Raw genomic sequence first — 24,284 nt, 5'->3', positions numbered from 1 at the left:
GAGAAAGCGTCTGCCTGGGGTCTTGTAGAGAAAATCCTGTACTGGGAAGGTTGGTGGACTCTAGCTCTCTTTCAAAGTTCATCTCTTCTTGGAATCTGAGATGCTTTGAGATTCTGTAACTTCTCTCCACAAGACCTGGCAGTTTAAAGTTTGCATCATTTTTGCAGATGCATGTTTAAGAATTGAGGTAACTATTAAGAGACTGTTTATTCAGGGAAATTCCCTGTTTTGCTTACAGGTATGTTTCTAAAATTTGTTCTCTGCTACCTAAACTCATTCTTAGAATAGTCAGGGGAGGTATGATGTGAGTAAGTTTTTGCTCTTTTCTTTTTGAGAAACCTCCATTTGCTCTCAAGATCTGTGGATGATGCTGTTCTGTTTTGGTTCTAGGTGACGAATCTGCTGTTTGGCAGGCCCTGACTTTGCTGGAAGAGGGATTAACCCACAGCCCTTCCAATGCTCAATTCAAATTGCTGCTTGTTCGAATCTACTGTATGCTGGGGGCCTTTGAACCAGTGGTGGATTTATACTCCAGCCTCGATGCTAAGCACATCCAGCACGACACCATTGGGTTGGTAGTATACACTCTGAATAATGAGCCGCCGGCTGCAGCTGGGTGGGCCCTGACATCTGCAACTAGAGCTTTCCAATTTTAGCTGGAAAGTTGTTCCTGGTATTAAACCTTTTAGATGAAATACTCACCTATTATGACCCATTGCAAAGTAGAAAAAGTTTTATATCTCCCAGCATTTTGTGGTAATTTAAATTTTGCGTTTAGAAATGGTAAGGAAGCTTTTGTTGGAGACAGGAAACAGCTCTACACTTCGAACCCTTTTTCTTAGCACAGTGCGTTTTGAAGTCTTTACTTCTGCCTTACAGTTGAGGTTGACACATGTGCTTTATTTGTTGACCTCAGAGATCCTTTTAATTTGTATTGTGACTATTGTTTGTGATCAGTGTGTATTGTGACTATTCTTTGTGATTTACTGTATCCCTTGTAGAGCTGTTTTAGGAAGATAGCATTCTGTTCTCTTACAACTTGTGTTCCATTAATCATCCAAGTATCAGGGTGGTGAACACACAATGCATGCAGTATATAGATGATGTATTATAGAAATGTACACTTGAAACCTATAGAATTTTACTAACAAATGTCACCCCAGTAAGTTTAATTACAAAAAACAAAAAACTTTAGGTCTCCCACAAAACTGAATTAACTTTGATTTTTTTTTTCCCTTGAAATTTGATTCTGTGACTTAGATCATTTCTGTGGCAGGATGTTTTAACTTTTCTATATGCCTGGCTATTTCTCTGCCATAGTAATTTGAAGTGTAGTATATGATACTAGAAGTGGGTAAGTATAACATGTTTTTTTTCTTTTCTTTTCTTCTGACCTAGTTACCTTTTGACCCGATACGCTGAGTCCCTAGGTCAGTATGCTGCTGCATCCCAATCCTGTAACTTCGCTCTCAGGTTTTTCCACTCCAACCAGAAAGATGTAAGTGAAAACACTTTTTTTAATATGGTCTTGCCTGCTGAATGCACGTGATTAAGAGAGCATCCTCCCCCGTGTCACACGCGCACACATTAAGGTGTACCATGCTGTACATGCACGTGCCCTTGGGCCATAGCTTACTGGCCAGGGATGTTAGGCAGAGACGAAGAGTTATTTGTGGTTGTTAGAATGGGCATGTCCAATAGAATCCATGCAAAGGTGAATTTACAACTGGGTGTTAACAGAATAGGGTTGCCTCTTAGATCTTTTACTCTCTAAGAGACGTTTTCCAAGGGAAAATAGCCCATAAGAGTTTGTAGCTTGGGGTACCATATGAGATTCTGCAATAGCAGCTACTCTCTGTTACCTTGATTTATTTCTGAAGTATGTAACCGCTGTGTTCTTTGCCAACAGTAAGCACATATATATTTTCTTAGGAGTATAAAATTGATCGATTGAAAGACATTTCAAGAAACTTTGGCCAGTAGCATTTTTAAAAAAAAAAAACTATAATAGCAATAAATAAAAGAGAGCTTCTATGTGCCATAATGAAAGGATGGGATTTGCACCATATTTTTCATTGCAAACAAACTTGGTCTCCAGTTGTCAGTTAAGCAGAAGGTTTTGTGGAAGAACTGTATATATGGTCTCTATTCGGTCCACCAGCTTTGCAGAACCGCCCAGGAACGTATGTAAAAGATAAGGTGTGTCTTTAGGATGGTTGCTGCCTACTTGGTTCCCATGTGCTTCTAAGACTTATCGTCTGGAACAGGGCCATACCAGATACCTGCCCATAGCTTTCATTTTCATGGTCTAACAGCAGCTAAGGAACTTGGAAAGGAAGCTGGTTTCTGGGGTTCTTCTTGGCAAATACTCGTGAGGATTAAAAAAAACAAAGCCTTTTGTAACTGTAATACCTATGGCAAATCTGTCTTCCATCTAATTCTTGGAGATGTATTAAATAGAAGGCAGGGGCAGGGCAAACGCATTTCTGGACACAGAGTATAGGTTTATTATTCTCAGCTTGTGATAATTATGCCCTGACAAGTTTCAGGGCATGGCCTAGAGGGCTCGTATAGCAGGAAGTGGTTAGCTGTGCTGCATCCATTGGCTTTTAAGCACCCCTGCGCCCCCGCCACCCCCCGGCCCCTCCTTCATGGCTTCTCTCCCCCACAGTGATTGGTATCTCTGTTCAGACCTCATTTTGTGCCATAGCTCCTGATCAGGGAGAGAAGGAAAATGGGCATCAGCGTTTGAACATACTGCTTAGAAGGTGCTGGCCTGCCTTAGAGGTCAGAGGGCACTTCTAGGACCTTGAGTCTCTAAAATCTCTTAGCACGAGTGGACAGTTGAGTTGTAAATCTGAGTTTTCACTGTGTGTTCAAGTATCTGTGCTTGCCCTTCTCCATCTAGAAGGAGCTTCACTAACTCAAAAAAAAAAGAATCAAAAGAAAAGTGTTCCTTAAATCTCATTATTCTGGCTCTCATTTCTATATTTCTAAGGAAGAGGTTAAAGAAACATTTGATGTACTGATGAATTCTTTTCAAAGTTTGGTTTCTCAGATAGCTTCGAGGTGGGAGTGTGGGGGTAATAAGTAAGGGATGAGGCCAGGCCTGGTGGCTGGTTTTACTTGTTTCCAATCATCCAGCGTTCTTAGAAGAACCATAGTGTTCATGATTTGGCCAAGGAAGGCACATTATTTTTTACTACTAAAAGTTAAGCTTTATTTTTATTTTCCCACAAATATTGTATCTGGAGAATTGTTTTGTTTTGTTTTGTTTTTAAGCTGAGCCATCCTGCCACCTGTTGGCAGCTTAGTGGCAGTTCAGCTTGGGCTGAGAATTGAACCAGCAACTCTGTTGCTCAGAGCTCACACTCTTGAGCGAGCTCTTAACCAACTGAGCCACTGGGCCGGCCCTGGAGAATTGTTTGAAAACAAAATGTGTAGCTGCACACACACCCAAAACAGCTGAAAGTATCATAATTGGGAAAGGAGAGCCCCAGGAGCAATTTGAGAGGGCATGTTGTCCTCAGTGGCTTTTTATACCTTTGTCTGATGTTTTGCTGATGATTATGTATGTGGCAGGAGTGGTAATTCGCCTAAAGTCTGTGGTGCTGATTCTGATAAAATTAGAGTATTTTATTGATGTGGAACTAGGACTCTCTGCTTGAAATTTATTTTTATTACTACTAACTAAGAAGACAGAGCTTATTTAATCTTTGGGGGGGTTTCTGGAGGCTGAAGCAAAACAATCCAGCGAGGAAAATGCACCTTAAACCTTAGTAGCTGGTCTGAGTCCCAGAATATGATAGGAAAATGAAGACCATGGTGTGGACTGTCGTTTCCTATAGGAATTTGAGGCTAAGAAAGATCACGGTTGTACTGTTGTACTGTATGTGTTAAACCATCTGATAGTATTAGAAATATCTCTTGGATCTAAAACTCTACGCTCTACATCTTTTATTCTTGGTAGTTTGGGGACCCCCCTCCCCACCCTGCCCTGGTGGTTTTTCCTTGAGTGACTGATGTATTTCAATTCCCAAGTAGCTCTTTTACTCCTAAGTGGAAAATCCAGTGTTCTGCTTTGTAATGCGTTGTGCTGTGGAATTGAAAGTTAAATTTGGAGGATCTGCACAGGAGTTTTCTTTCTGGAAAGGTCATTTTCTGCTGTCATCATTACTTTGGAATAGATTTTTACAATATGAGAATTAGAGCTATTATAGATTTTTATATCTCCAAAACTTGCTTATATATTTCCACTTAAAAAAATTTTCCCTTTAAAAGTCTATTTTAGGTATTCATGAAAGTCATTATTCAGGGTTTTGATATCCATATATTTTGCTGATTTTTACAGTGACCAGGGTTCATTTCAGGAATCCAAATGGGATCTAAATAGCTTCATTGGTTTATAAATGAGTAGAAATAGGTACGGGCAACATCGTCTTATATTCAAAATCTTAAAGTGCCCGTGGCTTCCAGTTTTGCCTGCAGTTCCAGTAGGGGGTGTTTCTTCCCATCGTAGTCCTTTCTCAGCCTTTGTGCTGTTGGTAGCTGCCAAGGCCCTTTCCTAGCTCTGCAGTGATAGTTTACTGCAGCATTAAAGGAGGACTATCTTAGAAAGAGCAACCAGACAACTACATTTACCTTCTTAGTTTGTTAAATGATTATGTCCCCTCTTTGTTGCCCTGATTTTTCTCTTTTAAAGTGGACCACTCAGAAATGAAAACTGCCTCCACCCTCGGTAAAGCTGGGTTCCTTCCTTTAATCAGCGTATTTCGGAACTGTAATTCATAGATTTGATTGGAATCACCAAAGTCCTATTTTTATCCGGATTAATTACTGGATCGTATGTTCTAACCAGCCAGTTTTTTCAATCTGTAAGTTTCATTGCAAGGGCTGATGGTAAACCTTGCTATATCCTCCAAGCCAAGAGGCCATCGGATAGACATACGAGTGTTTTAGAGTATCTTGGCCTCTTCTTGCTGGGGCTATCACTGTCCTTTAATCAGGCTAGAAGGTACACTTGAGCTTTTTCAGATAGTCCTTCTTTAAACCTGCAGGATCACAAGTAATCTTTTTAATTTTCTTGTGTCCGTCCGTCTTTAATTTCTCCAGATACTGCAGGCAAACAGCTCGCCGAGGTGTCCCATGGGGGTTTAAAAGCCGCATCGAATGCAGTTGAATTAGCGCCCGTGGCGCAACCCCGCGGCCTGAAATGAACCCTGCGAGGCTGTGTATCAGAGGGTATGTTGTTAACTATTGGCCTATTTTCCTACTGGGCAAATTATTCCGACGTTTCGGAGATGGGGGCAGAGCTGAGGCTATGCGAAAGGACTGGCTTTTCTAGAAAGGATCTTTGGGGCAGACATCAGCTTTGAGCTTAACACTTTCCTTGGCCCAAAAGGGTGCCCTTCTGACTTCTGGTCCTGATGGCATAGGCCCACCCATGAAACGTTCTTCCCTGAGATTGTCTTTTATTGTGCCAGAATTTTTGTTCAGAACTCTTTATCTTGCCTCTGTTCCCAGTGTTTCATCTGTATATGTGTATCAATCTAAAATTCAAGCACACTTGGTGAGAGTTGCTTTGATTTACTGGTTTATGGAATTTTCCAGCAGAAGTCCTATGTAGTTTGGATGCACACGTGACCTGGTTCTTCCAGTCTTTCTGTCCTCAGGATGGATTATGACATGAATTTTTATAGGTCTTTTGTTTGGCGCCTGATTTCTATCCTGCTGTACTGCACATATGCCCTATGTTTGTGATACAGTATTCAGAAATAAACAAAACCAAGGAGCAGCCTTTTCTCTGCAGCAGAGTGATTTTTTTATTTGGGGTGGTGGTAGGGTGGTTATATTGTTCTGGTGTTTTTGGAACCTTTGTATACAGCAGTGTATCTTAGATGCAGAAAAACATGGAGTAACATCCCTTCCACAATGGCACTAACCAAATTTTTGACTGATGTGGTATAACAAAACCTCCAGTCCTGTTGAATTGAAAGACATAACTGCTAAGAGAAAGTGTGTGTGGTGGTAGCAGCAGCTGGGTATTATTTTTATTTATTTATTTATTTTAGCTGAACAGGCAGTTCAGCGGCAGCTCAGCTCGGGCCGGGAATCAAACCGGCGACCCTGTTGCTCAGAGCTCGCACTCTTGAGCAAGCTCTTAACCAACTGAGCCACTCAGCTGACCCCAGCAGCTGGGTATTATTAGTAATAATATTAGTAAAGAAGACATTTGACTCTGGTATAGGAAAGAAGAAAAATAAACTTCTAAAGCTGATATTCTACTTGGCGACCAAGGCCTATAAAGATTAAATTCAATATCTTACTTAATTTTAGTTGAAGTGTTTTGTTTTGTTTTGTTTTGGCTGGCAAGGTTTGCCTTCATTGTCTGACCTGTGAAATATTTATACCAAGGTAATGTCTTTCCTTCCCAGACCTCAGAATATATTATTCAAGCTTACAAATATGGTGCATTTGAGAAGATCCCAGAATTTATCGCTTTTAGGAACAGGCTGAATAATTCTCTTCATTTTGCACAAGTCCGTACTGAAAGGATGTTGTTAGACCTTCTACTTGAAGCAAATATGTAAGTATTGCTCAAGAGCTAAAAAGGAACTCAAAGGGATGAGATCAGATGCTAAGAGCCTTTAATGGACTCATGGGTGACACTAGCGGGATTAACCTAGGGAAAAATGAGAAAAAAAAAGAGAAAATAGGGGGTGGGGGAGCAGGGGAAGTGCAGGGAAGAAGGGGAGAGGACCTGTGCGTGTCATGGGGAATGACAGTACTGGCGGTACCGTCTCCGGTCGCATGCAGAAGCCAGCGAGGCCACGAGCAGCACTATGGTCCATACTGTGTGTACAAGGATCCCTGTAGTCACGGGATTTTAGGAATTCATGTTGATTCACTTTATTTTGGTTGGGCTTCCAGATGCAGGCCAGCATGATCTATGTTTGGTTCTCTGTTACCTGATATGAGTCTTTACTTCTTAATAATAAATTTGTCCTCCCTTCCTTCCCTTTTCCTTTCCTTTCCTTCTAGTAAAACAAAGTCCTAGCTAATATGTCTTCATGGCTGTTTTACCATTGAAATAATACAGAAATAAACTTTCTATATCACAGATCAGTCAGCTTAGCAGAAAGTATAAAGTCAATGAATCTTCAGCCAGAAGAAGATGACATTCCATGGGAAGTCCTGCGAGACAACAGAGACTTAAATGTTTTCTTCAGCTGGGACCCAAAGGACAGGTAACTGGAAGTACCCCTTAAGTAATTTATTTTTACACAAATATAGTAACATGTTTGTTGTAGGGATCAGAAAATATAGGGAAGCCAAAGGAAGAAAATAAATCACACCCTATGTTGGGATTACTGGCTAATCTAAAAGTGAGATCTTCCTTCACAGCATATGGAAAAACAGATTCCAGATAGATTAAAGATTATATGTTAAAACTCCTTGGAAATTCTAGGCGAAACTATAAAAAATTTAAAAAATGGTTGGGGGAAGCCTTTCTTAGCACAAAATCAAATCTGGAAATGTAAAGGGTATGACCTCTATAAATATTAGCCTTCTAAATAGAAGGAAATTTGTTTACAAGTTCTAAAGGTATGGGGTTAATTGGTGAATTTCATACATATTAATATCTTTCATATATGGAGAGAACTCTTAATCAGGAAGAAGAATATTAAAAAACAAATTGGGCAAAGAGTTTAACAAGAAGTTCAAAGTAATGTATCTTACAGTAATAAAGATTAAAAAAAATTGGACAAAGATAAAAGGAGTAATACTTGTACTCAGCAAAGTTTTGGGGAAATGGTTGTTTTGCATCTACATGGGAATAAATCTTTAGATAACCATCCCTAACCAAAGAATTTTAAAGATATGCATCAACATTGAAAATGCCATATATTATTTAGTTCAGCAGATCTGCTTCTAGGAAAGTGGAACCTAAGGAAGTAAGTGCCCAAGCATGCAGAGATACGTGTATGAGATAATTGGGAATATACTGTGATTTGGGGGTTGCCAAGACCACATGCAGTGATTTGCAGGCACTCATGGGACTCAATGTATAGTTGCACTCACAGCTCAAGTTTATTACAACAACGGGATACATGACATGATCAGCAAGGGGAAAGCACACAGGTGGAGTCTGGAGAATTCCATGCACAGACTCCCAGTGCCCTCTCCCTCCTGTGAGGGGCCATACCGAGCATGCTGTTTCCTCCAGCAGCGAAAAACTCAGTAATGCGTGTGCAGTGGGTGTTTCTGCTCAGGGAAGCCTGTTAGAGATTTGGTGCCTGAGGTTTTTCTCATAGGGTTGTGTAGGCATCCTCTGTCTATCTCTGCATGTACCAACATTCCAGATTCCCAGAAGGGAAGCAGGTGCTCACCGTAAACCATAGGGTTTGTGCAAACAGCCTAGGCCCCGTGAGCCACCCCTGTCATTTAGAGAACGGTTGGAGTGCCAAGTTCCCAGACCTCAACCAGGGCCAACCTTGCAAGCAGGTCCTTCTAAGATAGTAGCCTCAGGCTTGCTGTGTGAACCCTTTCTTGCACACACTGTCATGAAAAGATGCAGTTTGGAAAATAATATAAATACCGTGATCCCATTTTATTTGTTTAAAGTATTTAAATATTTTAGGTGCATTTTTGTACATCTATATTGCAAAAATCTGAAAGGCTATATATAGACCTGTTAATATTGTGGGTACTTGGCTATCAGGGCATGTTTTCCTTCTAATTTTTACTTTTCTGTCATTTGATTTTTTTCTTTTTATGTCATGTATTTTATCATCAGAAAAATAAGTCTCACTTAAGGGGAAAATGACCTGTTAAGTGGGTTGTCATTCCCATTTTATGGATACTGAAATGGGGACTTGGGTGACTTTGGCTTGTCTAAGATCACTCAGCGAAAGTTGGGACCATTCAAAGGTGTCTTGTCTGATGAAAGTGAACTTTGAAAGATTTAAAGGCAACACATTAAGTAAAAAGGTTGGTTTGGTTTTTTTTTTAAAGGGATGTTTCTGAAGAACATAAGAAACTGTCCTTGGAGGAGGAGACCATGTGGTTAAGAATCCGCTCCTTAACACTGAGGCTGATCAGTGGACTTCCAAGCCTGAACCACCTTGTGGAGCCAAAGAACTCGGAGAAGACCACTGAGAATGGCGTGTCCTCCCGGATTGATGTTCTTCGTTTGCTCCTTCAGCAGCTGGAAGTGGCCCTGCAGATGGGAAAGCGATTTATTGAGAAGGAAATTCAGGTATCATCATTATGTATTTACCATCGAAGCTGCAATAATCTCTGACTGCCTTTTTAAAAATAGGAGTTTGGGGTGGGGTGGAGTGGTGAATAATAAAGAATGGTGTTTTGTCCCAGTTTATGGCATCTGGAGGAGAAGGTGAATATTATAGACTCAGAATTACAGAGGCTTCCTCAATATCCAAACTGTATGTGAGGAAAAGCAAAATAGCTTTTTTTTTTTTTTTTGTGATGGTAAATTTTTAATAGCTATCAACAAATTAATACGGTGTTTCTATTTTTACCATAACAGTTTAGTTATTACATTAGTCCCCTTTTATCCATGGTTTCACTTTCCACAGTTAAACGTTTACCTGCAGCCAACCACAGCCCAAAAATATTAAATGGAAAATTCCAGAAATAAACAATTCATAAGCTTTAAATGGCTTACCGTTCTGAGTAGCATGATGAAATCGCACGCTGTCCTGCTCTGTCTGGTCCCGTCCCACCCTGAAGATGAATCAGCCCTTTATCTGGCATATCTATGCTGTATACACGACCTGCCCTTTAGTCACTTAGTGGCTGTCTTGGTTATCAGGGTTTCATGGTGCTTGTGTTCAAGTCATCCTTATTTTACTTCCTAGTGGCCCCAAAGCACAAGAGTAGTGATGCCAGCAATTTGAATATGCCAAAAGGAAACCATAAAATGCTGCCTTTAAGTAAAAAGGTGAAAGTTCTAGGCTTAATAAGGAAAGAAAAAAAATCATATGCCGGGGCTGCTAAGATCCACAGTAAGAGCAAATTTTGTATCCACAAAACTGTGAAAAAGGAAAAAGAAATTTGTACAATTTTTCTGTCGCACCTCGTACTGCAAGAGTTTTGGCCATTAGTGCTTTTGTTAAGTGCTTAGTTTTAATAAGTTAAGATGGAAAAGGTATTAAGTTTGTGGGTGGAAGAAATGAACAAAATACGTGTTCTGAATGCTGGCAACATTTTGCTCCAGAAAGCACTGAGCCTATATATGAAGACTTCAGCAGGCGTCCCCTGACATGAGTGACAGTCACGTAACTCTTTTACAGTATGTTGTTATAATTGTTCTATTTTATTACTTATTGTTAATCTCTAACTGTGCCTAATTTATAAGTTAAGCTTTATTCTAGGTATGTATGTATAGGAAAAAACATAGTATATTCAGGGTTTGGTACTATGTGGTTTCAGGCATGCACTGGGGTCTTGGAACATGTCCCCCACAGATAAGTGGGGAGGGCTACTTACAGTTTGCCGACCAGTGGTTCATAACTTAATCACCAAGATAGATTTTTATCAAATAGTTACAGTCCCTTGTTTTCTTATTTATGAATTTAAAGAACATCACTTTTGTTTCTTTTTTTTCCAGTATCCTTTCCTTGGTCCTGTGCCTACCAGAATGGCTGGATTCTTTAATTCTGGCTGTTCTCAGTGTCAGACCAGTTCTTTTTATCTTGTTAGTGATATTTATGAGCTGGATATTAATGGTTTAGGTAAGTGTACATTTGCATGAATGTATTTACCCTGTCTTTGTCATTGCAACATTGCACTTAGGAAATGCAACAAAATATCTATAACCTCACTTATTTGGAAAAATTTGGAAGAGATTGAAGCTGTTCTGAAAATGTCTGGTTTAATATACAAGAAAGTACATTCACAGGTTATAAAGTCATGTTTTAGAAGCTTAAGTCTTTTCCATGCTTGAAATCTTGTTAGGTTCAAAAGTTGAAGAAATTCTTGATTTGTTGAAATATTGTTGCATTTCAGATTGATTTCTGTACTTAAAAATGAAGCCCTTTGTGGAGAGGAGTTTTATTTTTATATATATATATATTTTTTTTAATTTTTTTTTATAAGCTCTCAAATCAAAGAGTCACAAATACCCTATAGACTGTGGCTTTTTTTTTCTTCTAAATCATGAGGTTTGTAGCTCCTGTCATTTAAAGTATTTGAAACACATTCTAGTTCTAGAGAATTTTAGATAGTGCTTTTGGCAGAAGGTAATTAATACCTTCTTTTCCTTTTTTTTCCCCCTTTTTCCCTTTCTCTTTCCTTTTCCTCTTTTTCTTTTCCTTTTTTTTATCTTTCTGTCTGTCTCTCAGTAATAGAATTTAGGCGCCAATGGGTAGTAAGAGAAAAGAAAACGCTGTTGCCCATGAGTTGCTTGCAGGTACTGATCTTGCTTAAAAAAAAAAAAATAGATATGAACATTTTTTTTCATTGTTTTTCAATTTTAGAGGATACAGTGGAGATCCAGGAGCGAGTAGAGAATAGTCTTAGGTCTTTACTAGAACAGTTAAAAGGTAAGTGTTCTTACTGTGGATTCCCATTTTGTAACTGATTGATAATGGCTTATTTTTAAAATAGAAACTTGAAAGTAATGCATACTTTTGGTATTTTAAAGACTTGTTGTTAACTTTAAAAAGCTTTCATTTTAAAAGTAGTAGATACCTATTCTAAAACAGTACACAAATGTGTATGGTCTTCCTGCCTTTCCCAGCCCCATTTCCCCAGACATAAGAACCATTAACACTTTGGAGTCTGTACTCCTAAGATACCACCCAAACGTTTTAGCCAGCCATACATGTATCTATGGAAATATATGGTAGTGATTGTTTTTAACATGAAAAAGTATAATACATGCTTTTCTGACTTTAATTTTTGGTTATGTTGGCTGTCTTACCACATCATTTATATACCAGGGGTTCCAAAAAAATGTGTACACATTTTAAGAGATGTTATCTATGCTCAAGCAGTAGTTCGTTGTAATCAGAAGTGTCTGGACCCTGATGGTAACCACTTTAAACACCTCTTGTAATTGCAGAAGTCAAACATGACTTGTATTCATCTTTTGTTATTGGTATATATTGAGTATTAAAATTAATACAGTTTTTTCCTTTCTTAAAATGTGTATACATTTTTTTTGGCACCCTCTGTATATACTCCATTTGTTTTAAGAGCTGCATAATATTCTACAGTCTTGATATTAGTTTACCAAATTTATTTATGTATCCCACATCAAATACATATTATGTACTTGAGTTATTTGTAACAACATTTATAACAGTGTATTTATAACAATGTTGAAATGACATCTTGAGACACAAGTGTGTGGGTACTTATTTGAGTATTTTCTTTCTATTAAATTCCTAGAAATGGAATTCTTTGGTAAAAGGATACACATAGGCATTTTAAATCTATAAGGGTCTTTCTTTTTAGGAAACTAAAGTCTTTTATTTCATTGCCCAAATGAAGAATGAGAATTAAAAGATGATGCAGATTATAAGAATTAAACGTGGTACTTGTTATGAAGGTGCATTTCTCCCATTCACTTCAGTCTTTTAGTCCTTAATGGCTCGAGTTCTTTCACATCATTCACTTGGGGTCTTAATTATATTGTGCCAATGGACTCTCTGTGGAAAGGTCTAGCTAGTGTTTAGACCCTAGAATATAATTTATAAAGCCACCTTTTATATTTTGAAGACAATAGAGCACTAGTCATGTGGCTTTATAAAGAGCTTAAAATAGATATTCTTTGGTGTTTGGTTCATTGTGGGGGAAAAAGCTTTCTAGATTAAGTTTTTATATTGGGTTGTCGGAAATGTCATGATGTATTTTTTCTGTTTTTCATTGCAAAAATGCGTCATGACTTTTCCGACAACCCAATATTTGCTTGTTCTTTAGTAGATTGTGCATTGTGTTCCTAAAATTAGTATTGGAACAAAACCTGAATGAAACCATGAAATATTTTTCTGTTTTCAGATGTCTTCAGTAAATGTAAAGGTGACCTCTTAGAAGTTAAAGATGGTAACTTGAAAACACACCCTACTCTTTTAGAAAATCTAGTCTTCTTTGTTGAGGTATGTTTTGTTCTCTTCCTGAAAAACTCAATTTCCCCAAATTGTATGCAGGATTAATTTTTCAAAAATGGCACCTTATACCTAAAATTTAACCCCTTACCCCTCCCTACCTTTTGTTAATTGAAAAACAATTCAAGTCATTATCTGAACCAAGTCGTTCCAAGAATACCAAAAAGATTTCCTTCATAATGCTTAGGTAAAACTTCTTGAAATTGCTTTCCTCATCTCTAAAGATTCCTCAGATTCATTCCAAATTTAGCTGTTTTATGTTTATTTTTCTTTTTGACTCAACTATTATGCAGTTTAAATTAATCCCCCTAGCTTCTTTTGTTTGTTGTTGCTGTTTACTAGTTACTGAGAGTCTGCATTATGAAAGGGAATCCAGGACTTAATATAGCAAAACTTGCTCCACTTTTTTAGCAGAGAGGAGGATCACAAACACTCATAATCCAGTGTCTTTCCTTTCATTTCTGTCGCATATCTGTTTACTTTTCTTCTCCTACTAGTCTGTAAGCTTCCTGAGGGTAGTGTTCTCTGTTCTGGTGACTGGCACATTATAAGTGCCTAAGATACACTTAACTGAATGAATGAGTGAGTAATAATTGCACATACATGTACATGCACACACTGGAGCATAGGAGAAGACGCGTAAACACTTAATACAAAACAGGACATGTGCCAGCCAACTGGGGAGATGTCTCCATATATATTTAAGTTAAGGTTTGCAGGTAAGACAGTATCTTACCTGGCTAGAGAGGTGGGTGGTAAAGGGCATATTGTAAAGAACCTTTGGAGTCCACGTCTAGGAATTTGGACTTGTCACTTGAGTGAAAAGGATGTTAGATTCCCACTTCCTACAGGGAAGGGAAAGGAAACTGGATTGAGTGGAGGATGGGAGAGTGAGAAGTAAGGATAAAGATTTCAGCTGTTCCAGTATTTTAAGCAGGAGCTGATGAAGGCCTGAATCAATGTGGTGATCATAGAAATTAGTCAGCAGAGATTTGGGGAGAAACATTGAAGGGATTTGTGTAGAAGTGTCAATTTATTTAAACCATTACATTTAACTGTTCCAGATAGGTATCTTTTTATTTTTTTATGCTGAGCCATCCTGTCTTCTGTTGGCAGCTCAGTGGAAGCTGAACTTTGGCCCATGTGGGAATCGAACCAGCAGTCCTGTTGCTCAGAGCTCGCACTCTTGAGCGAGCTCTTAACCAACTGAGCCACTTGGCTGACCCTCCCCAGATAGGTATCTTGAGTGTAATCCTTATTCTTGAATTTGTAATTTTTCCTCTTTCAGACAATTTCTATTATCCTTTGGGTGTCCAGTTACTGTGAGAGTGTCCTGCGACCATACAAATTAAATTTACAGAAAAAGAAAAAGAAGAAAAAAGAAACCAGCATCATCATGGTAATAACAGACAAAACACAAGTAATAATCTGACTGCATGCTGCTTTTTCTTTTTAGTTTTCCTGCATGTTGTAACAGACCTTAGCTTATATGATGTAAGCATGGGAAATACGTTTGATAATCTTTCAACTTTTTAAAAATCTTCTTTCCAGCCACCTGTTTTTACCAGTTTCCAAGACTATGTTACTGGGCTTCAGATTTTAATTTCCAACGTTGTGGATCATATTAAAGGGCTTGAAACACATCTAATTGCACTTAAACTTGAAGAACTTATTTTAGAAGACACTTCTCTCTCACTGGTAAGAATATAGGCGATCAACAATAAGATATATAGATATTCAGATGTTCTTATCTTTATCACAAGGACACATTAATTTTCAATTCGTCATTCTCCCCTTATGGGAATTGTGATTAGAAGGCACCTGCAGTAGTAGTTTGTGGTGGTGGTGGTGGTGGTGGTGGGTTACACTTCTTTATTTCTCCCTGCCCCATCCCTTCTTTCTATACTTTGTGGGGTTGTTCTTTTACTCTGAAAACTAACGATGAATTGGCAGGAATAGAATTAGTGCTGTCCCTGTTTTGAGCACCAGAGGAAACCAGCCATATTTTTGCAATCCAGGGGCAGTCTCTTTAAGTGAGAACTTACCTGCTGCTGGGTTGGCTGGCTTCTTTACCACTCTAGCAGTTATCACCTGGAACAGGAAAGACGCTGGACATCAGCAATAATTGTATCAGTAGTAATTAGGCTACAGCAAGTCAGCCAAAAAGGGAGTGGAACCAAGTATGGGATCCAAGGGAGCAGTCCTCCAGTTTCTCCTGGTAATTATTTTAGGCTGGTTTCTTAAAATTCCCTTAGCAAAATCCCTGTAAAGTCTTGGGTATAAAATGTGGATTCTATTAAAAAATAAAATAAATCAAAGCTTGCAGTCTGAAATAGCTGAAGGTTTATGGTGTCAGGTGAGTTAACATTCCATCCTGGTGCAGGTGTAGGATTTTGGTAGAGACCAGAAGGGCAGTGGTGGGTCCATCCGTTTCTAGTTAGTTGCTCTAGTGATGAAAGTCCGATCATGAGCAATACGCAATGCTTCCATTGAGTATTTGTCTGTCCTAAGCCTCTGCTGATGAGGGAGCTCATCTAGTAATCTGAAGGCAGCCATCGTCTTAGCCCCAGACTTGCCCAGGGAAGGAAAAGAAGGGAATCTTGCTTGGCATAACAGCTGAAAAAGATTGCAAGCCCCTCTTTTGTAAAGCTTCAACACGTTAGAGCTTTCAGCTAGGGGCTTACTGTGGGAAGGGGCTCAGAGCATTTAACATTTCCAAAGACTGGATAGAGGAAGCAGACGTGTGTTGAGGTGGAAAGCTAGACGCTTGGTTTTAGCCAGGTAACCTGTATATTCAGCTGCTTTCCTATGTATATTAGATTGAATATAGACTTCAGTGGTGATTAGAAATACTAATTGCTGCATTATTTAATCTTTAGTATTTTTGTCTTCCTTTTTTTAAGCCTTCCTTTATTTTGAAAAGTAAAATAATTCACACGGTAAGAAAAAAAATTTTTAAAGTATAAAGAAAGATAATATAGTGAAATGTCTTCCTCCCATTCTAACCTATTCCCTAGTTCCCTTTCCAAGAAGGAATCACAATTATCAGCAGTTTCTTATGCATTCTTCCTGAGTCAGGCAACCCACCTACAAGCATATTAAGGTATTTCCCTCCTCCTCCCAACCTCTCACCTTTAAATATGAATGATAGCATCCTATACACATTGTTTTGTCTCTTACTTGTTGTACTTAGTTTCTAGGGGACCATTATATATGAGTAATTATCTACTTTATTCTTTTTAACTGTTCTGTAGTATTTCATTATTTTTTTACACAGAAATGTTTGTTACAAAAGAATTAGAAAATAGAGACTAGCACCTCCCAGTTCCCAGCCTCAAATCAGTGCCGGTCCCACCATCCAGAGCCATCCCTGCCTTTCCCCCTTCTGTATCCCCTAGAACACACTTGTACCTGCCGTTAGCCTTTATGATTTCAGGGCATTTGTGTACCCAGTAAAGGCCTAGTAATTGAATCCTAAAGAAATAGGTACATCCCAGGTAGGATTCTTGCCTTCTCCCACTTGAATGGAGCGACACTTGTTGGTCCTGTTGGAACACTTACATATACAAAGAAATCTGGTAATTTGTAGTAATAGATTTGGAGGTGTTTAACTTTTTACTTTTTAGACCAAATCTAAACTTATTCTTTATTCTGAACTCATCCCCTTTCATGAATACTATAGAAAAACAAAAACTCAAAATTATAGTACTTATTCTCACAAAAACAAAAAGATCTTGAAGGTCACACACTTGAACAAATGCCACATTGCTTCATGTGGTTGGGCTTTGCTGGGTATCTTTGAGGTTTTTAATAAGTACATACAAATTTATTGAGCTTGCTGTTGTTGGCCTCAAGGCCTGTAGAAATATAATGACCAAAGACCTGGCTGTAGAGCTGCATACAAATTTCTTTTAAGTTGGAGATATGATGTAGGCATAAAAATCTGAGCTACCGTTACCACAAAAATAAGACCTAGCCGGAAAATAAGCCCTCGCATGACTTTAGGTGCCAAAATATGGCACCTTGGCATACTGAATATTTTAAGCTGAAGGAGTTTGTGGAAAAGGCACCCTTCTCCCTGAAAGAGGTCATGAAACCCTCATGTGAGGGGAGCGTGCCCGCCATATCCTGGAGGAATCATGCTAGGCCTTCTTCTCTGGCTAGGTGTTATTTTCGGGGCAACACAGTAGTCAAAATGAGTCACTGGAGAGGGGACATTTGAGGATTAATAAGTTCTCACCAAGCAGACAGAAATGGATGGAAGGAATTCTAAGCAGAAGGAGGCAGACAAAAGCATGGAGGCAGGAAAGTGACCTGTGTGAGGCACCATTGGTGTCGGCGGAGCCCAGAGCATGTGGTATGTGCGAAAGACTGGGTGCTGAAGGTGACAGGCACAACAGCCTTGCTGCTGTGACTGTGAGTAGTCGTTCTTGTTCAAAGGTTTATCTGCCTTCTGAAATTGGGAATAAGATTTCTCTTTTTGAGTATTCTAGAGGTTACCCTTAACTTTGGGCCACGCTCTAGATTTTCCAAGCCCTGGGCCCATGCTCCTCTATTGACCCTGGGAAAGTCGCTTAACCTTTGGGCCTCGTTTTTGAAACAACTGTTTAGTATTCAAAATAGGGATGCACCACAGCCATAGGACATTTTAGGTCGTTTCTATAATTTACTTTCACATACAGTACTGAATGCAATGTATTTGTACATACTTTCTTATGCACATTTGTATTTCTAAGGTAGATTAGGTCTCAAGTAGTAGTATTGTTGGGGCCTAAGATGTGCTTACCTGGTTGCTTCTGGGCTTTATAATACTGCTGACTTCATGTAAACCTAACTAGTTCTCAGCCAGCCTCATTTCTGGATTTGAACATCCATCCCCTTTATTTTTTGTGGTATCTACCACAGGTCAAATGAGCAGCAGATAGTGTAGGCTTAGGAAAACTTTGGGGTTTTTTTAGTTTTTTGGCATTTGGAGCCCAGGGACTTTCCAGTATGGAGGGAAACCTGTCAATATTGTAACTAAAAAAGATGATACTGGTAAATTGGATGCCCTTAAAAAGTGGCTGTGATGATGTCCAAATTAATAAATTTCTGCTTTTTTTCTAATGAAACTCATAATCAGACATCTCAATTGTTTTACTTTGTACTCATAATAAAGAGTGATTTTATGTCCAAACTATTTAGTAATAATTTTCTACTTATTTTCTTGATCAAAACTACTAATCAGAAATGTCAGGTATTTGGGGGCTTTATATGACATAATAAAGGTTACTTGAAACAATAATGATGCTAAAGTAATAGGGTCTTAGTGAAAAATGACATGGAAAAATGTACATGTGTGATGGCTTGAGCCTTCTTTGCATTTTATGAAATTGAAAATGGTCCAGTCTATTCTGATGGAGCTTGCAATGAGACCAAAGGTAATGGTAATTTTAATTTATACCTGAGGAAATGTAATCCAGGGGAGTGCTTTATGAGCAGGACCACTAATTCTTGTCTCCTTTGTAGGAAGAGAGAAAATTTTCAAAGACTGTGCAAGGGAAGGTGCAGAGCAGTTATCTGCACTCACTTCTGGAAATTGGGGAGCTGCTGAAAAAAAGACTTGAGACCACAAAGAAACTAAAAATTTAAGGAAGTGAACCACAGGCACTGATGACTCGATAGCAGAACATGACATCTTCCCAGGCAAAATGTACATCTGGTTGACCATCATTTTAATCCAGAACTTCCTCATAAAATGCATGAAGGACTTTGATCGTGAATTAATTTTTTAGGTATTAAATGTATACAACTGATTAAATTATTGTATATATACCCGAAGCAGGACCCTCATATGGGTTTGACCACTTTTTATACATGTTCATATGCATATGGCAGCCACAAGAGAACCCCACTTTTCTTCTTCTCTTCTATCACCGGAATCATCTGGTGTGGGGAGGGTCCTATAAAAGCAGCAATAGAAATTAAGCATAAAGCGTCGACCTCAGAGCAGCTGAATGGCCCTTCCATTGTAGCAGTGGACATTTTGTTCTGGTCCTTGAGCCTTAGGAAGCAAAAAGGAGAAGTAGAGGGGACCGTGACTGGAAGCAGGCCCTCTTTCCACATCAGCAGTTTAGTTTCGTGGCTTCCTCAGCTGCTTCGCTCCCACAGAACCCAAAGCAGGTACCCAAAGGGCCTTAGATGCAATGTGGCCTGAGCACCTGCCATTGAAGGGCCTCACTCAGACAACCACAGGTGCTCATTTTGTGGCTTAATCGTTCCTGTAGCCCCATCCGAACCCTGTGAGATTTACAGCACAGACAGGCCTCTGCTAACTTACAGCTGTTAGGAGGGAAAAGCAGTGCAGACCACTTACAAGCCTGCTGAGGACTAGCTTGCTGTCTTTCATCCATTTGGGAAAGATGGGAATCACTTTTAAAGAAGAGAGGTGTACATAATTTATGCAGGCAAGTCTAATACCAATGTCATTGGTTTTGTGAGATATATATATATATATATGTATATGCTTTTACATATATATATATTTTCAAGCATATATGTGTGTATATATGTATATATATATATATATATATATGCTTGAAAATAAAGATATAATACTGTAGTGGGTTTTTTCGTGTGTTTTTTTTTAAGGGGGGGATTGGGAAGGAAGGAAGGAATGTATATTATGGACTTAACCTAGGTTTTAAGTTTTAGGCAGGCAAAAGAAATGTTATCCATCATTGGGTTGGAGGTTCAGTTTACTTTCTTCAAACTTGAGAATTTCACCAGATTGGTGTTTACATTCTTCACCTGGAGCTTCCCAAGACTAGATAGCTTCAGAGGTAGGTCTGACAGAAAAGAAACATTGCTCTTGAAAATGTTACAGTTTATACAATTGCTTTGGTAACTTTTTTTGTGTTTGAATCTGTGCTTCTGTTTTTGGTCTTTGTTATCCAAATACTGTTCAAGTTAGTGATTTTGTAAGAGCAAAGAAATGAATTTGATGAAGAAATTCAAGCGTCTGGTGAAGGATTGGTCTTGAAGACCTTAAAGGTCCTTTCCAACTGACTTCTCCAGTGAAATGTGATACTGTTTTCTTTCAAAAGCAACCAAAAGAGAGCTTGGAAAGTCTCTGTATGCAAAGGAATTGCATTTTGTCTCCTCATGTTGACTTTCTTAGACTCCCAGTTTGATAGGGTGATTAATAACTGTTTAAACTTCCAAGGAAATATTTTAGAAAAATGACTATATTACCTGTTCAAAATAAGACTTGTTGGAAATCCTAGTCCATCAAATAATTTCAAAAAATTATTTTTGATGTAAATTAGTAGCCACAGCTGTCACACCCCATCCCAAAAGGAAGAACTGATGAACAAGATGAACTGAAAATTCCGATTGATTCCAAATGTAATTCAATGACAACATCATCATTTTGTAAAACTATGGCGTACATGAATTTTGTGTATGTATGGGGGTGGGGGTATATGTGTATGGCATGTGTTGTTGAAATGATGTTTCTTTGAATGTCCAAAAATACTGTACATAGAAATAGAAATGCTCTTTGAAACAAGTCTATCAGTTGACCATGATCAATCTAGCGTATGTGTGTGTGCTCAGTGGGCTGGCCTTGGTCCTCAGGGACAGTGCATGACTCCAGTGGTCTACCTACCTAGTCTCTTCCCAGGGGCATCTGGGACCTCTACTAAGAACTCCAAAGGTGGGTTTACTTACAATGTTACATCGAGGTTATGCTTCCTTTGTTACTTGCTGATTTTCCTACTAAATGTAGCATTTCAATTAGATCCAACCTCTTATGTTTTGAGGAAATTGTAAAAAGAATGAAATTATGCAGAAATAGCCAATATCTTTTTTGATCTGTTCTTTTGGAAACTGTCATGCACTATAAATTGTGTACAGTTAAAAAAATATATATATATATATATATTCTTACATGAGTAAAAAGCACCCTCTCCAGCAATCGTATGTCACTGGTATTTGAAGAGAATTTCCAAATAACCCGTTGCTGCTGCTGCTGTGTTTGGTTTGTGTGGGTTTTTTGTTGTTTTTGTGTGGTAAATTGCTATTTAAAAAAAAACAAAAATGAAAGGAGAAAAAAAAACACGACTACTGTTTACAGACTGAAAAATTACTGCTTTTTATACTACTGAGATCCTAAGTTAAGACTCTCCAAAGCAAACATTTGGTTTAAATCATTTATCTGATGTGGATAAAAGGTAGAGAAATTTTTAGTGTTCTCCACGTAATGAAAAATGTACAAACGCCTAGCTGTGTTGCCCATCAATTTTGTATATTTTCATAATTTTAATTGTTTAAAATTGCATTATATTTTGCAATCACTATGTTCAATCTGGATTTGTCTTTCATTTTAACTTTTAATATAAAAAGGGGTTTCAGTGTTATCTACGGCCTTGTTATTGAAACTTCCTACTTATTTGATGTGATTTATTAAAATGGGAAGTATATATTCTTCCTTCTTCAGAATTAAGCATAGCAAGTCTACTTTAAGCTGGATGGGTTAATTTATATAAACACTTTTATTTTAAGTTGGCATTTCTGCCTGGTTCATTTTTGTTCAGATTTCTAGAAGCCACCTTTTAAATGGTATAATTCATCTCAATTTTGTATTGAGTGTTACATTCCTCATCAAGATAATATTTGTGAATTTAAAATTTATATTCCAAGGCCATTAGCCTTTTTGTTTAAAAGTAGTACTTTGCATGCTAGCATTAATTCAACATATATGTAATGAGTACTTATTTACTATGTGCCAGATTCTATTTTAGATTCTACTGATATAATGGTAAATGAGACCATATATCCTAGTTAGTGGCTGAGGTGGGGAAAGTGACAATAAAAATATTAGTTTGTAATTAAGTCCTGTTTAATAAAATAAATCAGGGTATGCCATAAACTGGGTCATGAGAGGACCCATTGAGGGGTGCCGTCTGGCCTGAATGAGGAAGAATCAGCCATGGAAAAAGAACCCAAGTGCACAAGGCCCCAAGGCAGGAAACAGCTAAGCATGTTCCTGTGACTGAAAAATAAAAGGCTCAAGTGGCTGGGACTTAATGAAAGGAGTGGAAAGGAACAGGGATTGAGATAGAAGAGCTGGGATCAGAGCAGTAAGGACTTCGGAGCCAAGGGAAGGAGTGAGATTTCTAAATTTAGTGGAAAGTTAAGAGGATTTTAGACAGGCTGATGACATGATTTATCCGAGGATGTGAACTCACAGGCCGATGATATCAAAAGTTTATTCAGACACACAACAGTGGAAAGAGGAGCTGTTTGTTTTTCCTCTCCTTGTTTTTGTTCTAATACTAACTGCTCTTATTTGAGCGCTGAAAAAGTCAGTTTTTACCTGTTTCCATACCAATGGTTTGTTTTCCTTTAGCAAAAGTGGGTACCTAGATATACCTTAGTGCCATTTTAAACTTTTCCCCCCAAGTGGGCTCAGGGTTATACTTTTTCATGTTCCCCGTTTTTTAGATGCTGTCACTGCCTTGATGCAGACATGTATTTCATACAAGCAAGTGTTGTATCAAATGCTTATAAAAATTATTTGTGGGTTATCTAAAGTAGTTTATGCTGAGCACAGAGCTTTTTTTACGATCTCCCAGCGCCCCCATATTCCAGTAAAAGTGGGTCCCAGATAATGTACTATTTTACATATGAGAAAAGTAGTTGTTGCCTACAAGGTTACTACTTAAGACCACCCAGGGGGGTAAGGGTTGAGTAAGATTTGAACTCTTAAGTATTGATGAAATGAGCTAAAATCCAGACCCCCCAATCTCACAGTCTTAGTCTTGATGGCCGTGTTCAAATTCCCACTCTACAATATCTTGGTTCTCTATTGAATAATCAATCTTTCTTGATGCGATACTAATGCCAACTTTTTTTTTTTTTCCAAAGATTTTTATTGGGGAATTGGGGGAAGGGGAACAGACAAGTTGCTATTCTTTTCTTCAGTCTAGTTGTGGAGGACATTGCTTCACTGGCCCAAGTTGGCACCATCATTGCGCTCTTCCCAGGAGAGGCACATCAGTCGCCGGCTTCTGGACGGCCGCTCACAGCGGCTGCTGGCCTATCACGCTGGCTGCTGGCTACACACGGTAGCCCATGGCAACTCACTGCAGCAGGGGCTGCAGCCCCGCCATCGCAGTCCAGCTCCAGGTTGAGCTGCTGTTCAGCATCTTAGCTGTAGAGGGCAGTGTCACTGGACCTCATATGTGGGATCCGAACTGGAGCCCTCTGGCATCCCAAGCCAGCTCTTAACCAACACGCCATTCAGCAGGCCCAGGAAAGGTAGAATTTTGTGTGCACATGAAACCACTTCACTCTTCAACTAGAAATAGGGCTCATCTTTAATGAAACACATTTGATACGAGCCTCTGACATATAATCTAGTCTTGCCCAATAGCCCATGTTTCTTCAACTGAAGAACGTGGGCTTATAATGATCCCCAGCCTGGACCCATCCAGTGCAGTACCCTGGATATCACCACCTTTCATTTCTCTCACAATTGAGATGAGACCCCATTCAGGGACTGTGGATACATTTAGTTTTCGAGTTCTTTCCCTATCTGCCATTTGTCTTACTCTGAATTCCCATAAGATAGTGAATACTTAGTTCTTAGGAAATGATTGTTTCAGATACATAAAACTAGAACAGCTAAAACAAGTGTATCAGTGAGAAGCATTGAGAAAGATCTCCCCAAATTTTTTTAGAATTGAAATAACGAGTAGAGGAAATAGTGAAATTGTTGGACCAAATATATGTATTCTTTTGTCAAATGCTGAGAATATCGATGCTAGTTACAAGCAGTCTAGGTCTGAACATCTTTTACCTAGTTGAATTGTTAGCCTAAGCGACCACAGTTATTTTTGTTCCATACAATTCAACACATAAATTTTCCTGCATATTTTTTTTTGTTGTTTCCAGTGACTTTAAATACCAATCTGGGTGAAATGAAGGAACATAAACAACTTACGATTTTATTTGCCAGCTCCATCCAACTTAAATTTCTTTTTCTTTTTCTTTTTTTTTTTTTTAACTGAGCTATCCTGCTACCTGTTGGCAGCTCAGCGGCTGCTCAGCTCGGGCTGGACTCGAACCGCTGTTGCTCAGAGCTCAAACTCTTGAGCGAGCTCTTAA

General features: G+C 38.6%; 1 protein-coding gene across 2 annotated transcripts in view; it reads left to right on the top strand.

The window, feature by feature from the left end:
* The window catches only part of NAA25 (N-alpha-acetyltransferase 25, NatB auxiliary subunit), a 64,461-nt gene extending 44,781 nt beyond the window's left edge, over window positions 1-19,680 (top strand). The window contains exons 13-23 of one of the 2 annotated variants that reach the window (XM_019641663.1): window positions 391-571; window positions 1,399-1,498; window positions 6,435-6,586; window positions 7,122-7,247; window positions 9,016-9,259; window positions 10,634-10,757; window positions 11,502-11,567; window positions 13,027-13,124; window positions 14,422-14,532; window positions 14,685-14,831; window positions 18,642-19,680. In XM_019641663.1, coding sequence (XP_019497208.1) covers window positions 391-571; window positions 1,399-1,498; window positions 6,435-6,586; window positions 7,122-7,247; window positions 9,016-9,259; window positions 10,634-10,757; window positions 11,502-11,567; window positions 13,027-13,124; window positions 14,422-14,532; window positions 14,685-14,831; window positions 18,642-18,764 — 1,472 coding nt within the window. In that variant the 3' untranslated portion in view covers window positions 18,765-19,680. Of the gene's footprint in view, window positions 1-390; window positions 572-1,398; window positions 1,499-6,434; window positions 6,587-7,121; window positions 7,248-9,015; window positions 9,260-10,633; window positions 10,758-11,501; window positions 11,568-13,026; window positions 13,125-14,421; window positions 14,554-14,684; window positions 14,832-18,641 lie in introns of both variants that reach the window. The other variant, XM_019641662.1, reaches the window with a different exon arrangement.
* The last annotated feature ends 4,604 nt before the right edge of the window (window positions 19,681-24,284 follow it).

The sequence above is a fragment of the Hipposideros armiger genome, unplaced genomic scaffold (assembly GCF_001890085.2).
Source record: "Hipposideros armiger isolate ML-2016 unplaced genomic scaffold, ASM189008v1 scaffold_62, whole genome shotgun sequence".
NCBI classification, from domain to species: Eukaryota; Metazoa; Chordata; class Mammalia; order Chiroptera; family Hipposideridae; genus Hipposideros; species Hipposideros armiger.
The sequence above is the reverse complement of the archived record's forward strand: the minus strand, read 5'-3'. Positions and strand labels throughout refer to the sequence as shown.